Below are 16,717 nucleotides of genomic sequence, written 5' to 3' on the forward strand. Positions count from 1 at the left end.
TCCCAGTAACTGAGCAGATTGTGAAATACTCAGACCGGCCCGTCTGGCACCAATAACCATGCCACGCTCAAAATTGCTTAAATCACCTTTCTTTCCCATTCTGACATTCAGTTTGGAGTTCAGGAGATTGTCTTGACCAGGACCACACCCCTAAATGCATTGAAGCAACTGCCATGTGATTGGTTGATTAGATAATTGCATTAATGAGAAATTTAACAGGTGTTCCTAATAATCATTTAGGTGAGTGTATAGCCCCTAATAGTCGACTAAATGTTAATTGACTAGAAGAGGCTTAGTCTAGAGGGCTGCATTGGGTTTGGGCTCCCGCGGGACAACGCAAATCTCGTAGGAGTGGGCGGTATAGTGGGAGATCCGCAGGGAACGGTGGGATTTGGCGTGTAGTAGAAATGGAGTCCACACAAGAAGAAAGAAAATTAGAGCGGCTGTTTACTTGACAAAAGCATCTAGTGCGCCGTCAGAGAGGGCATTCAGTGTGTGTGGGCGGATCTTGGAAGACAGACGCAGACTGAGTCAGTCAGCAATATGCTTTCCCTTCATAGTAATATGAAGCAAAGCAAGGCCCGGTGATCAAATTCATTTGTTTGTTAAGTAGTCTACGTTATTTTTAAGAATTATTTATTTTCCTTTTTGCATTAGCCTGTTGAGCAAGCTATAATGTGAATTTCTTTTAGGCATTCTATTTATTTAGTTTTGTATTTAATTTGTTAAAATAATAGGCCTATAGCCTATTTTCAAAGTTCTCTGTGTTAGGTCAGGGTTAGTTATTTCCAAGTTACTCGTTTGGTGAGTGTGTATGCAGTAGCCTAAAACTGAGGCACCGCTAGTTGCGGTTTTGTTTTAACGGTTAATGTTTTAAACGCTAATAAAAAAAAAAACAGGATGTTTTTGTCATGTGTGGTGCTTTGGTTTAGCATTGGTTACTTCATCTTATTTAAACACATTCATGTTTAAAGTCTGTTATTCTGGATGTTAACTTGAACAAATATTTAGTCTCGAGTATATCTGTACATTTTTCACAAGCTGGCAGATAAGGTTATTATAGTTTTGCATTTTGCAAGTTTTTATTTTATTATCGTTTTCAATTTTTCTGCAAATTTCAGTTAAGTTTTAAAAATTGTTTTGCTAGTTTTTGTTTAGCATTTATTTTGTAAACACATTTCTATTTAGTTTTTATATATTTCGTTTTAGTAATTATAGTTTAGCAGAGTTACCAGAACGAAGTGTAGAGACCAAATCAAGATTTTTAATTTCAGCAAACTTTAATGTTTGCACAGATTAGAGTTTACTCTTATGCAGACATCTTAATAATACAAATAAAATAATGGAATACAGATTGTTTTATTTAATGCCATGTCAGCATCTAAGGCTATATTCATGGCAAAATTCAATAACAAAAATACATATATCACATAATTACAATAAAATCAAGCAAACCAACACAACAAGTCATATTATACAAGATTTTTTAAATCAATTTATGATTTTAAAAAATCCAAAACCTTTTCATGCATAATCTTACTAAATAAGTCCTTAAGTGAAATAACTTGACAAAAGAGCATTCTTGTTTTAACCCAGGACAGTCCAACAAAACATGTTTAACGGAGAGGGGAATCTACAAAACATGCATAAAGTTGGGTCTTCACCTTTAAGAGTCAAACTATGACCTATACGTCAAACAATCGTCTGAGATTGAACAAAGAACCAAATAAATGCAATGTAAAAATATAAAAGTAAAAATGATAAATTCATATTAAAGATGAAATATTGTTAAACAATTAACGTTATAAGCTGTGTGTGTGTGTCCTGGTATTCCTTACTTTGTGGGGAAATGTATCCACACGGATAATAATATTATTAGTAGTAAATGATTTGTAAAAACAATGATAACACCTTTGAGCCTGTCAATATTCCGCAAACATGAAATCTCAAACACACAGTAGTAACTTTACTAGTAGTTGCGGTTGCACCTGTGTCTCTCATCGCGTATGAAACGGCGTTCTAAAAGCAGTGAGCCGAGGTTAAAAGGAGTTTAACGTGCGTCGCATTACCTTGTGTAATTTCCCATTTCACTGCCACGAACGGATTCTGTGTGAGCAGCCGTTTAGGACTAGCGATGTGTGTTCACTGCATGCGTCGCGTCACAGGTTAAATCTCATATCTCCCCATACTCAGATCACGCGCAGTAGCGCCATATACAGACACATCCTCAACCGCCACAGGTCAGATTCTCCGCCACAGAGAGCTTATAAATTACGAAAACTAATATTTATTTTTGCTAATTATTATTTTATTTCAGTTAGTTTTTCAGTAAGAGTTGTTAGTTTAGTTTAAGTTTTTCATTATTATGTTTTTTTTTTTTTTTTTTTCAGTTTACGAAAATGTTTTTTGACCAATAGTTTTAGTTTTCGTTTACGAAAATAACCTTGCTGTCAGATAAAGTCCGCGGGAATGGACACGAGCATGGAACACATAGGTTGTGGGAGCGGGCAGTCCTGGTCATACATTCAGCGGGAGCGGGTTTAAGAAAAAAGTCCTGCGCAGGGCTCTAGCTTAGTCGACCAAGATTTTATTAGTCTGTTAGTCGCAGAAGAAAAAAAAAACTCCACAGGAAGTGGCAAAGTCATGCAGTCCGTGAGGGACAGATCATTAACGGCGGGTCCTTGTGGTAATTACAGTGTGTTGGGCAGGAAATTCAAACATTCGCCCATCATCCATCAAACTCAAATATGGCTTATCATTTGAAACGTTAACCTAGGTAAATATGCGCTATTATTAGGTGCATATCCAAGTGTTCGTGCGGAGTGTAGCAGCTAAAGTATTAGCAACGCTGCATGTTCAACTTAAAATACTACATTTTTGGTCATACAGATAAGAGTAACACATCATTCCAAACTTTATTTGTGTACACTTGCAACAACAAAACGTGCTTTTGTACAATAAAGAAAACAAACCAGATACACTTTCTGCTGTCTCAGTCTCCCTGAACTGCAGCGAGTCACATAAATGAACCGAAACTCAGCAGATAGGCTACTTGTCTCACAGACAAGTGTATCTATAGAAAGCTTGAAATGTCTACTTTTAAACAAACCAATTTGAATCGAAAATAAATACTCTGATTATGTAATCCTTATGAAAGGTGCATCTATACGAGTGTTTGAATCAGCATCGTCAACATCTTTGCAACCGACACGGACTCAGAAAACACCAGTTTATTAATAAACAATTAAATTGTCTCTTGATAATTTTTCTTTTTTTTTTTTGATAATCATTTATTTTGCGGCAAGAGTTGTGTGTGCCCTTGAGCGCGGAATAGGCATATTCCGCCCTCAGTATATATTTAAGTAATTCAATTAATATAAACGTGCGATTAGTCGAATAATGGCTTCAATGAACGACTACCAGTCGACTAGAAAAATATTTAGTCAGGGGCAGCCCTACATATAACATGCTAAAAACATAATAGCAATAATAATCCAATCATTATGGAAGCTTGTTTAACCCACAGAATGATTTTTAAAAAAGTAATAACTTTTTTCTCGCAATTCTGACTTTTTCTCAAAATTGCATGACAAAGTCGCAATCGCAAGTTAAAAAGTCACAATTGAGAGATAAAAAGTCACAATCATCTTTTAAAATGTGTTATTCTGTGGCAGAAACAAGCTTCCATAAATCAGACTCTTAAGCATTTGCCTATTTAAATTCAAACAGCAGCTTTGTTTGGCCGGGCAGTGAATTACACATGTTAAAATAGACATGATAAAATACATTTACATAAAATTGTGTACTATGATTTAATACACTTTGGTGTTTAGGTGTTCAATTATTGTAATAATCGAATGATAATGTTATGAACACCTAAACACCAAAGTTTCACCAAAGTGTCCAGTTTGTGTCAAAATGAATGGCAACAACATCAGTCAGAGTCATAAAACTGAATGTACTGAAGGTCTAGTGGCCTATAGTACCTCTGGGTTGCTCTCACGGCCGAAGAACATGTCCGATGAGATCGCTTTAGCATTGGCAAACTTCTGTCGTGCTTCGCTAGACTCTGCGGCTGGAACGGACACATCGGGCTTTCGTCGGCTGGGTAACCTGACATACATTGTGTCAACAGTCATAAAACCGGCCACAAATCAAATCACGGACTACACGGACTCAGACAGACCAACCTTTCTCCGATTGGCTGGATGCTTGAGATGGTGACCTCACTGTCTTTAGGTTCATCCTTCTCCAGAGCCCAGGATGAGAATGATGATCCTCCATCGTTGTCCCACCGCGCCCCAAAGCTGTCTCCAGATGTGAACGGGTTGTCCTTGTACCTGAGATCACAATGAATGATACAAATTACACATGCAAACAAACACACACACAAAAATGCTGTCCGTCACAAACATACTTTGGCGGTCCCGAGGCAAAGCCAGGCTCATCAAACATGTCCAGCTTGGAGCGAGAGGAGGATTTGACTCCCACTGGGGTCTCCTGCTCGATCACTTGCATCTCAGACATCACGGAATGAGACACGGCACTGCAGAAAATCAAGGACAGCATCAGATGAACATCACATTAACAGAACGAACAAACACACAAACACATCAGTCTGTTCTGGGTTATTAATCTGCTGAAGACGGTGATGTCATGCTTGAGGGGAGTGATGAAATTAATGTGACAGTGGTTTAATCGAGGTTGCCGCTGTGTCTTTACCTCCTGTTACCGAATCCCATGCCCAGCCTCTCCGCCTGTTGCTTCTTCTTCCCCTCTAGGTTCTGCATTTTCTTCTCCTCCATCTTCCTGTCAATCTCCAGCTCTTTGTAGGCCAGTCGCATCGAGGCCACCCTGTGAGATAAGGGGGAAAGCAATCAGGAAAAAAAAAATGCTAAAGCTATAGCTCCGATTACACTGTTAGAAGAGGCACTATCCTCCTCAAACATATGCTTGAGAATTCAACAGTTTAAAGACAGGGCAAAATCTTTAAAGGTGAAGCATGTAAGATTTTTCATGTTAAAATACATTCTCTTAACCCAACTTATTGATCATTGACTACTACTAATATGCCATTCATGGGTTTATCTTCCCCAAAGGTGTAAACATTGAGCCCACGAGGCACCAGCTAAACATTAAGAGTGGTCCGCTCAGATCTGTCAATGTCTTTCAGTTCAGCCTATAACGAGAGCTTTGGCGTGGCTACTGTAGCAGGCGGAGTCAGAGAGTGTTTAGCTACTATTGATCCATCACGGTTGAAGAAATTTGGCTTTGTTTACAGAAATGCAAGACAAAATCCACCTTCAAAAATGTATGTATTTAATTAATTTTAAATTTAATTAAACCTATGAAGTAAGAGTACTGTTAGCGGTGGAAATGAAAGCCGGATCAGAGTGTACATTGATGGGTTATGTTACATTGAATGTGTTAGCCAACTCAGTTGCTTACTCATGACACACTGCAAAACAGCTAAAAGTATTCCTAATATATTGGACCTTTTATTGGAAGTAGCCTACTTTAAAGGGCTGAAAGAGGACTTCACGAGCAACCGTCAGGTTTCAGTTATGGGGGAGGTGCGACGCATAAACGAGACGCTTGCAAGGCTGTTTAAAAATATGCTTCTTTTGTTCTTTTCTTTTTATTATTCTGCTAGGTGCCACTAGTGAAGTACTTCACTTTTAGCCCTCATCCTCCCTCGGGTCATTTTGACCTGAAACTATAACTATAACTATAACATATATATACATACATATATATATATATATATATAATTGTTTTTTATTTTTTTATTTATTTATTGAGAATTCATCGGAGTGGTCCAAGACCCTAGGACTTTTGTCACACTTAAACCACGAATGCACAAATTCAAGGAGTTTTGTGGTTGAAATTTATAGAAAGTAACAAATCCAATTTGACCCCCATAAGAACGAATGTATTGCGAGGAATGCTTCAGTAGACAAAACAAAAAATGCTCAGAATTCAAACTAAAAATACCAAAAAAATGTGTATCTGAATGCATACTGAACAGAAACTGACTTTAGGACCCAGTGGAACAGCTCATTTGCTCCATATAGAGCAAGAGTGCATTAGTGTATACACAGGTATTTTATAAAAAAAAAATTTTTTTCCTCCATCCACATGAAAACACAAAAACATGGTATGAAGCGCTGTTAAAGGGTACCTTCAGTGATTTAGCATTAAGCTTTGTATTTAAACTGGGTCATTTATGTAGTAGAAATGTGAAATCATTTTTGAATTTGGTGCCTTCTAGACTGAGAAAAGACAAAATGTATTTTTTCTCTCATGTGGATGAAAGACAACAACTCCCAGAATGCACTTGCTTCGCTGCCCTATGAGGCCACTCCGTACACCGTCGTTTTGATCTTCATGGTAATACAATAATTTCGTTCAGTTAGAGAATAAACACTACAATTAAAAACTGAACATGTGTTTTCAATAAAGTGTGAGTGAGCTGAACGAAAGTCACGGCACAGATGCAGCAGTGTCAGATTTCATTCACACGAAGAGCTGAGCAAAGCTGAGGTAACGTTAAGCGCCAGTCTGGCACGTTTTCAGATCGCATATGGAAGCTAAACTATCACAGGAATTCATTGAAAAGTTGAAACACTCACTTTGCTCTGCATCGATCCGTTATTATGATTGTCTGTGCGGTCGTCTGTCTACATTCTGTGCGTGAGATCTCTCCCCTGTGGGTGGGTTGATAACATGCGGAACAGCTCCATCTAGTGACTGTAGTCTTTGCCTCTGGCCAAAAAATCCTCAGATGACGCAAAATGACGATATTTGTGTCATCGGAGGAATTTTTCCAGAAATAAAATGCATAATTCTCTCGTCTCAGGGGGATATGAGGGGGGAAAGTACCATAATTTGAATATACTACCGGGTTTCTACTGATACACAGCCTAATGCTAAACCACTGAAGTTACCCTTTAAGCGCATGCCAAACCAACAGGTGTCAAAATAACCCTAACCGTAAAGCCAATGTTGGCCAATCAGTGTCCGGACTGCGTTTGCGTGTGGACGAATGGCCAAACCACACAGTAAAAGCTGCGGTTTTGAAAATACCCATGTTCGTGTGGACAGGGCCTCAGTTTTTCAACACCTTTCCAACAATTCTAATCAGACAGATTTTGAATTTGTTGAATCTGGAGACTCACATGGACTCTTCGGCTTGTTTCTTGGCCTCAGCGACCTGTTCCTCTCTCATTTTCTCTGCCACCTGGGCTTGTTTTTCCACCTCAGTGAAGTTCTTGCTGCTCACCTTCTGGGCACCAAGACCCTTTTTAACTCCAAGCTAAAAAATAAAGACAATTATTCAAATTACCACCTGCAAAGATAACCATGAGCTTTGAGGTTAAATGATAGTGTATACTTCTGCAGACGGAATAGACAATTCTTCCTTTTTAGGGAATATTGCAATGTTTATTATAAATGATTTATCGGTGCTCATTTTATAAAAATTCATGTGCCTTTGTAATCTTTAATCAAAATAACTTCCCCCTCTTGCAGCAACATCTCTTTTCTTCCCTGATGGCCTGTTTACTGGCAAGAGGGCAGGACAACCTGTCACTCACATGAGATGAGATCCACCAATAGCAAACAACAACTGTCCAATCAATTACCGATAGACAAAAAAACTCCCACCCAACACGTCACAATACTCACAATAGGGAAGAAAAGACTATCGCAACTCACGTTTCATGTCGACTAAGTACATTTATCCCCTTAAAAGCAGTACAATAAATACTACTGATTTTATCTAAATTAACACAAAGTCAATATTACAGTACAACAATGCAAAAAAAAAAGTCTCATTCTCATTAATGACAACTACACAATAATGCTTAATTATGAAAATGATAATCCTTGAAGTAAAATATAATATCCTATTTGATTCCGAGATGAAATATGACCAATACAGATGTTGACAGGTTGTGACATTAATTGATTCAATGCTTAAAACACCATACTAAATAAATCAAATAAAAAAATCTGAAAAACTGAATAGGGTAAAACAAACATTACATTAGTCTAACATTTATTAGAAGAATTGACATTCAGATTCTGCCATTACTTGCACGTCTGCATTGATTATTGGTTCTCTTCTTTAGCTGGAGGCAGAGCCACAGTTCTAGATTCTGTACAAGTCTGACACCTACTGACAAAAACTGAACACCGCAAGATCAGGAAACACAATTCCCCGAATAGGAAGTGACCGAGAGCACTGATTGTTCACCTACCCCTTTCTTTGCAGTGGTTGGCTTCTTTTTTCCAATGATGGAGGGTTTCACATCTGAAAACGGACAGCACAGTTAGAAAAAAGTAAACTAGCATTTCCTCCTAGATTATTCCAGAGAGCACAACTTCTCTGGAACATTAGTGCATGGCGATAGAGGCCACGGCCAACAAGGACCTGAGAAATATCATGCCGGCAAAGCCTGAGGAAAGGCAAGAGGTTACACCAACACACAATCAATTAGATTATAAGAGCAAGAGTGTGTTGAAAGTGTACATGTGAACATTCATGCTTTATTATTGCAAACTGTACCAATGAGCAACAAACAAATTGAACATTGGGGCGACTGGAAGCTTTGTACTAAGACGAATGCTGAAATTGGTCTTTAGATTTAGACCCACAGCTTCCTGATCAATGAAAAGCCACTCCAATCTCATTCCAGGGCATATATCAATCCAGACCGGAAGTGCACATCAGAAATACCACATCATAATTTCTGTGTCCAGAAGTGTCTGAGAGCCATTTATGAGATCAGAAAACCCTATTATACCTTTTGGGTCAGTGAGTGACTTTACACACTGGCAACATATGGCTTCACTTTTGTTAAATTGCAGAAATGAGATTGATAAAAAAAAAAGTGAATGCATCAAGGATTAAATTAAAAAGGTAGCATCAATAACTAAGGCTGTGTGTCCACCAAAGCGTCTTTTCCTAAGGACAGTGTATTTTTCAAATGTTTTCAATGGGAGAGCCACATAACGCCAGCAGCGCGACAAGGCACTGAGCGTCTATTTCTATCTGTGAAATCAGATACTAGTAACCAGGGATTGACATTAACTTTTTTGCTCACCAGCCACTGTGGGTAGTGGTTTTCCAAACTTACCAGACACTCAGCATTTTCACTGGCCACAATTTTGACATCGATACCATGGGGAAAAACTGCCATATAGATATTCTTAAAAAATCACATCATTTTAAGACCTGACGCACTGTTATACTGTTACACATGCGTTTTCTTTCTCAACTGTTTATGTTCACTTAAAACATAACTGACTGTGTTTATGTGAATACTTGCCAAGACTGGCATTTTGACATTATTTTGTGTGTATTTGACTGCATCATTTTGTGTGTATATGACTGTTTAAGTGCAAGAAGCAGCGAAAATAACTTAATTTAGTACTGAGAGGCGGCTTTATGTGTGCAGACTTTGGGTGTGAGCATAAAATCTGTAGGGATGAGTAAAATTATGCGCAAAACATGCAATCCCACGCCGAAATTCAAGCCCAGTCACACCAAAAATATTAATCTGGAGCAAATGAAATGAGTGAGGGGAGGTGGGTTTGTGTGTCAACGTGCTGCGGAAAATGAGTATTGGAAGAGTTTCAGATATTTCAGTATCAATATGTATGCACTTAGCTTATTTCAGATGCCTTTTTAAAAGACTACAATTGAAAAAAATGTATACAAATATTTATAAAATTCAACCATCCAAAGTGTGAGTGACTGCGTTACACACCAACGCTGAAATCCACCCACATTTGACGGGTGTTCATTTCAAGCCCTGCTAGTAACACTTCTGCGGATATTATGTATAATAGCAACCAAAGCGCCTCAACAGAAAAAAATCTGCACCATCGAAGAGTGCTCTCAATCGCTTTGGTGGACACATGGCCTAAGGGCCACAAAAAGCAGTCCAGTGACAACTTACCACACTTTAGGAATATGAATTGACAAATACTTTGTGAATAAGAAGAGTTTTATAGCCTATATATTAGTTGTGCTTTTACATACAATACTAGGGAAATCACGTTCTAGCAATTTTTTTAGTTTGACTCATTAAAATGATCAATTCCAAGCATTGTTCCAGGTACAAAAGAAGTGAAGCGCAAAGTTTGCTGCAGGTTGTGTGTATATTACGGTATATTTACAGTGCATGTGACAAATTCTCATCATCATAGTATGCACGTACTGTATGCGAGCAGCCATATTTTTCCATAATTTCCTTGAATTTCTTTTGCACTAATTAGGTTGTTCAAATGTTGGCAATAACAGGCAGCATTCGAAAAAATGACAACAATAACATGGGATGGCAACAACAATAGACGGCTGAAGAATACCTCGGGCTTTAAGCTCTATCAACAGCATTTGTTTCATAATGTTGATTAGCACAGAATATCTCAATTTAAAAAAAAAAATGTAATCCCAGCCAACAATTGTGTCGGTGCAATATATACACTGCCCCTGATGACACCCTCAATAGATTTGAAGCAGTAAGAAGATGTATTTCTTTTTTAAAGCAGTAAAGGCAATTTTTAAATATGAAAAAATTAGCTTTGCAGTAATAATATGATAAAGAGGAAGGGGTGGAGCCAAAGCGGCACACACACACACACACTCAAATTAAGTGTCAGTCAAGCGCAGAACCATGCTGCTTCTTTCTGATCAGCCAATAGGCATTTCAAAATCATTCAAATCACCTTCAGAAGTTTGACACTCTTCAGACGCCAATCTCATTGAGTTCTCTACATTGACAGAACAGACAGCAGACTCTGAATTCAATTGCAATAAATGGAGCAGAACTACATTTACTCACTTGTTATTACATATAGATATGATTTTAAAAAGACTTAAGTACATAGGCATATGTTCATGTCATTATAATATTTGTAAAATATGGTGTTTTAGTACCACAGCATTTTTTTTGTTTTCATTATTTGCTGTTGTCCATAAAAATGTTGATATACAGGTCCTGGAGCTTGACTTGCTTATGGGGTTAATTACTGTTTGGTGATATGATCTCACTTCAAAAATAATATGGGGAAATGGATGGTGAAGGGAGAAATAGACACATGGTGATGTTCTGATGATAATGTACATTCTGCCTGAGCACTTCTACACACACACAAACCAGCAAACAAACACTTACCTATTGTGGCTTTAGGACTAGTGCTCAGTCCTTCAATGCTTGGACCCTCTTCAGACTCTGGATCACATGGAAAAGTAATGTTTACATGTAAAAGTACTGACAATGATGTTGTTTAAATGCATGCGTTATGGTGTGTGATGCACTACACTCACGAGTGCTGGTAGTCTCTGAACTCTTAGGATTGCTCTGCTCCAGCTGAGGGCTAACGATTATGGCTCCGTTCTGATCTGTAAGGGAAGGGGACGCCATGTCCCAACTGTTGGCAGGCTGCAGGTACGAGAACACAATGATTATATTTTACATATCAACAAGTCATAATAATAATGGCATATATGCATGAGCACAAAACTTAAAGAGAGAGTGAAACTGAACATTGACAATTTTCATTTGTTCACAATTACAGAATAAGGAATTTTAAATATCTTATCACTCACAAAATGCCATTACTGATCAAATATTTTAGAGAAAATTATTAAATTAAAATATTTTATTCTTTCCCTGAATATTTCCCTGATATTTCCAGGTTTCCAAGAAATCCTGTTTCTGGCACACACAATATCAAAAAGATAAACTGGTCCCCTCTGACCTTGCAATGGTCAACTAAATGGTCAGTAAAACTCTTTTTAAGCATAAATGAAAAGTTCCTTTAGACATGTAAAACTAGTCAAAATGCACTACTCACTACTCAGACTTCCCTACTATCTATATCTATATATGGCGAAAAACAGTATGAGACAAGAATAGTATGTAGTACTCATAAAACAGTAGGCAAAAAGTACCTGGATGACCTATTGCTTTACTACACTTTACTATCCCATGAGGTCACAGGGGAGAGTTTGTGAATGGCAGTGAAGTGACGCAACTGATGCTGGTAGGTCACATGATAATGACAACATGGCGAATGTAGCACATCTGGATAACATTTATACCATTCAGAACATACTTTTTTAACAGCCGCAAAGTAAGACAAGTACCTATTCAAGAAAGTATGCGATTTCATATGCAGCGTGTGTGTCCTACCTGTGTGTGCTCGTCAAAGAAGTCAGTCTCTCTCTTCTCTACAGGTGACGGCTGAGCACAGCCTGAGCTGTCAATCCACAGCTAAACAGTGAGAAGAAAAGAAAAGAAAAAAAAGGGTTCAGAAAGCAGAATGAATGCTCTGAATGCAGCTCTAGTCTCCAGACACACTGGACATCAGGTGTGCTTTCATAACCAGTGAGTCTGGGAAGATAAAGCTAACAAAAACACTGCTGGAACGTGGAGTTTGTTCAGTGACTCAAGCTCAAAGTTTATTCAATATCACAAACATAACAGCTGCATATAAAAAAATTTGCAGATCCAGATCTCTTTTTGCATTACATAATTAAAAGACCACAAAGAACTATTAAAATATATTTAAAGTAAAAAAAATAGTATCACTTTACAATAAGGTTCCATTAGTTAACATGACCTAAGAATGAACTTAGCATTTATTTATCTTAGTTAAATGTTCATTTCAACATTTATTAATACATTATTCAAATCAAAAGTTGAATTGGATAACATTAGTTAATGCACTGTGAACGAACACAAACTACTGTATTTATATTAACTAACATTAACAAAGATGAATAAATACTGTAACAAATGCACTCATTGTTATTTCATGTTAGTTTAAGGGATAGTTCACCCAAAAATGAAAATTAGCCCATGATTTACTCACCCTCAAACCATCCTAGGTGTATATGACTTTCTTCTTTCAGACGAATACAAACAGAGTTTTATTAAAAAATGTCCTGGCTCTTCCAAGCTTTATAATGGCAGCCCAAAATTCGAAGCCCAAAAAAGTGCATCCATCCATTATAAAAGTAATCTAAATGGGTCTGGGGGGTTAATAAAGGCCTTCTGAAGCGAATCAATGGGTTTTGTAAGAAAAATATCCATATTTAACACTTTATAAAGTTAAATATCTAGCTTCTGGCGGACTGCCTTTCGTATTCAACTTATGGAAAAAGCGTAACGATGACATTTTTTTCACTGCGAGAAGCGTTACACTTTTTGCGGCAGTTGAATACAGAAGGCGTTCTCGCGGAAGCTAGATATTTTACTTGATAAAGTCATATAAGGATATTTTTTCCCACTGAAACCAGAAATGTATATTTTGGGGATTTTTCCTGAGAAAATTGTAAAATGTAGCAGCACGCGTAAACTCATTGACACTTGTAAACTTCAAGCAAAGCGTCTAATAGCTATGTATTGGAATAAAGTGGAAAGGCCATCTATCGTACAGTGGATGAATAATATGTCCTTTTGTTTGTCGATGAAAATATTACATATATTTTGAAAGGTATATATTTTATTTGAGAATATTTGGAAACCCTTTATGTCCTTTATTTCAAAATCTGATTTTAGTAATATAATGAATGAGGTAGAAAGAGATTAATAGCTTGATTGTCACCCTATCTTCACCCACATTTCATTACTAAACCATTAGTCATTTAATAATTGACTGTTTATTCTACATGACCCATTTTAATATCATGATTTGCTCCTCTTGTATGCATGACTATTTCCAACTCTTCTTAATGTGTAGCTGTACCTTTTCTTTCTTTAATTTTTTTGTTTTTGCTATTTGTTTTTGCTGTTGTTTACTATTATTTATATTATGTAAAAGAGATCTAACTATTTTTTATTTGTAATATACTGGCATAATGTTACATTTCAATAAACAAAGTGTTCAACAAATATATATATATGGATATTTTTCTTTCACAAGCCCATCGATTCGCTTCAGAAGGCCTTTATTAACCCCTCAGAGTCGTTTGGATTACTTTTATAATGGACGGATGCATATTTTTGGTCTTCAAATTTTGGGCTGCCATTATTAAGCTTGGAAGAGCCAAGACGTTTTTCAATATAACTCTGATTGTATTCGTCTGAAAGAAGAATGTCATATACACAGGATGGTTTGAGGGCGAGTAAATCATGGGATAATTTTCATTTTGGGGTGAACTAACACTTTTAATACATTAACTAATGTTAACAAATGAGACCTTATTGTAAAGTGCTACCAAAAATATATAAAATAATCCAAATAAAAAATAAAAAGTGGTTAACAATTAGTAGGTTGCACATCTGTTATTATAGCTTTACAGTAAGTAAGGGAAAATTTTAACCATAAAAGTAATCAAATAAAAGCATGGAATCAAACTCATCTATGAAAAAGAATATACAGCCCAGACTACATTAAACAAGTTCCCTTGCAATAGAGATAAAACATGGTTTGTGATATGCACAATATGTGCAGTTCTGTGAATTATTAGCATTTAGAACCTTAACATTTAGACGCCTCATAAAAACATGCCTTTTATTAAGGAACGATTTAATTTAGTATAGTGTTGGGTTGCCACATGATGTCAAATCTGGGTCTTGAAGCAAAGCCGGTTGGAAGGCCCTGCTTTTAGAGCATGTTAACAGCATGGCAGTAAAATATCTCCTTTATTAAATAATGCTGACAACAAACCCAAGGAGCATAGTTCACTTTCTAGGCAGTGATAATGCTGGAACAGAATGAGGTTTGTATACTCACATCGGTGCCATACTTGGAGAGTGCAGCGTTGGCAAGCTGTCGAATCTTTTCTCTGTACATCTGAGCCGCACGACTGTTATACTTTGCATTGGTGTCATTGGTGGTACAGCCATGTTGGCGGAAAAAACCCATCTGTGCATAAAGAAAAAGTGATGTAACAATATAGGCTCACGCAAATAGCTATATTAAAGGGACAGTTCACCCAAAAATGAAAATGCTGTCATTTACTCATACAGGCTTGGAACTTGAGGGTGATTAATGATGCCAATTTTAATTTTTGGGTGAGCTAACCCTTTAAGAGGCTAGGTTTATATTATAGGGTATGGAAAAAAATAACTAACCGCGTTGGCATTTCCTCCAACTTGCATACATCTCAGCTGAAACCAGCTCCAGTTGGAGTCCAGCTCTGTGGATCTGAAAAGACAATACTCTACACCTCAACACTTGCCTTGTTATTAACAAATGAATGTGGCATTGTGGAACACCACGGGTGAATAAAACCTTTAACAGACATTCGCATGACAGCATAATATAATTAAGTAGAAAAACAATAGTCAGACAAACCTGATAAAGCTCAAGTGCACTCCCAAGGAGCGATGGATCCCAGAACAGTCGATGCACAGAAATACTCCATATGAAATACTGGCCCAACTCGGGTTCTTAGCAGAGCAGTCAAAGCAGGCCTAGACACAAAACGTTTTATTAAATATATATATTTTTTAAATAATACCTTTTATAAATAAACCTCTGTAAACTACAGTGGTGCTACCCTGCTATTAAATAGTTGCAGACAGACAAAGGGTTTCAACATCTGGTTTAAACCAGATGTTCATAAAATATCAGTAATATGTATTTACGGAAAATCAGGAATATTAAGGAATGTACAAAAACTTCACCTTAACTTTTAGCAATTAGTCCAAAACATCTTGTAAACTTAAAAGATCTTCTAACCATCCAATCTGAGCGTACAATAATTCACGATTCCATGCTCCAATATACAGATTTTACTATATGAATGAGTTTGATCCATCTTTGGGAAAGTACAGACAGGCAATTCCGTGGATTTTGAGGAAGATTATTACAGGATGAGTCATTTTCCATCGCCACTGCGTCATTCTCATATAACAGATAGAGCCCGTAAACCTGCACTCAAATTATTTATTTTTTGATACAGCTAATTTAGCCCTAATATCTCGTTAATACAAAGTCTTTAGTGTTTGATAGTTTAGCGCTGGTCTGTAAACATGTATGTGTTGGACGGCACTGAGGCCCCATCAGCACCGGCTTAGCGACAAACAAATGACACGTAATCCCACATGAAACACACATAAGGATGCCTCAGAATAGGTTCGACCCACAATGAAAACAGTCACATGTAGGTTTCAATAAGACCTCGAGTGTTACCTTGTTTGTAGGTACAGAGCGCAAACGTTTAAAAATGGTGAGAATTTCTGTCTTGTTCGGTTCCGACGCCATCTTGCCAACTGAGCAGAGTGAAAACAGAAACTAGAGAGGAAAGACCAGGCGGAAGTGATGTTTCCGAAAAAACACAAGTCCTTTGAGACAAACGCTTTTGAAGACCATTAACAAACTAAATGTCACAGAAAATGTCGCATATACTATGAGTGAAAACACATGTATAACAGACAGTTCGTATAATATATAAATAATAATACAAAAACAAAAACTGGAGCATCAGTATAGGGAAAAGCTACTTTTAGAAATATGCAGTGTTAGAGAAATCTGCATTTATAAATACAACATTTTATTATAAAAGGAATTAATTGATTAATTACAAAAATATGATTTTTTTTAATCTAATATCTATGTAATGTAAAATTAAGAATGCAACTTAAATCCCTGATTTTTTATTAATGCAAAAACAACAATTACATAACAAATGGTGTACATATAAATACAAAAATAATATATATATATGATAAATATTATAACTACACATTGTTAT

At 36.9% G+C, this 16,717-nt stretch overlaps 1 protein-coding gene across 2 annotated transcripts in view; it reads right to left on the minus strand.

Moving 5' to 3' along the window:
• The window catches only part of arfgap2 (ADP-ribosylation factor GTPase activating protein 2), a 19,807-nt gene extending 3,561 nt beyond the window's left edge, over positions 1 to 16,246 (minus strand). Inside the window, exons 1-14 of one of the 2 annotated variants that reach the window (XM_079824678.1) lie at positions 16,156 to 16,246; positions 15,316 to 15,434; positions 15,093 to 15,165; positions 14,752 to 14,883; positions 12,204 to 12,284; positions 11,336 to 11,450; positions 11,184 to 11,240; positions 10,735 to 10,779; positions 8,262 to 8,314; positions 7,179 to 7,315; positions 4,723 to 4,854; positions 4,418 to 4,546; positions 4,191 to 4,340; positions 3,987 to 4,113 (exon numbers count right to left, since the gene is read on the minus strand). In XM_079824678.1, the coding sequence (XP_079680804.1) occupies positions 3,987 to 4,113; positions 4,191 to 4,340; positions 4,418 to 4,546; positions 4,723 to 4,854; positions 7,179 to 7,315; positions 8,262 to 8,314; positions 10,735 to 10,779; positions 11,184 to 11,240; positions 11,336 to 11,450; positions 12,204 to 12,284; positions 14,752 to 14,883; positions 15,093 to 15,165; positions 15,316 to 15,434; positions 16,156 to 16,227 (1,422 nt within the window). In that variant the 5' untranslated portion in view covers positions 16,228 to 16,246. The remainder of the gene's footprint in view (positions 1 to 3,986; positions 4,114 to 4,190; positions 4,341 to 4,417; positions 4,547 to 4,722; positions 4,855 to 7,178; positions 7,316 to 8,261; positions 8,315 to 10,734; positions 10,780 to 11,183; positions 11,241 to 11,335; positions 11,451 to 12,203; positions 12,285 to 14,751; positions 14,884 to 15,092; positions 15,166 to 15,315; positions 15,435 to 16,155) is intronic. The other variant, XM_079824679.1, reaches the window with a different exon arrangement.
• Between the last annotated feature and the right edge of the window lie 471 nt (positions 16,247 to 16,717).

The sequence above is a fragment of the Gobio gobio genome, assembly GCF_949357685.1.
Source record: "Gobio gobio genome assembly, chromosome: 9".
Taxonomy (NCBI): domain Eukaryota; kingdom Metazoa; phylum Chordata; class Actinopteri; order Cypriniformes; family Gobionidae; genus Gobio; species Gobio gobio.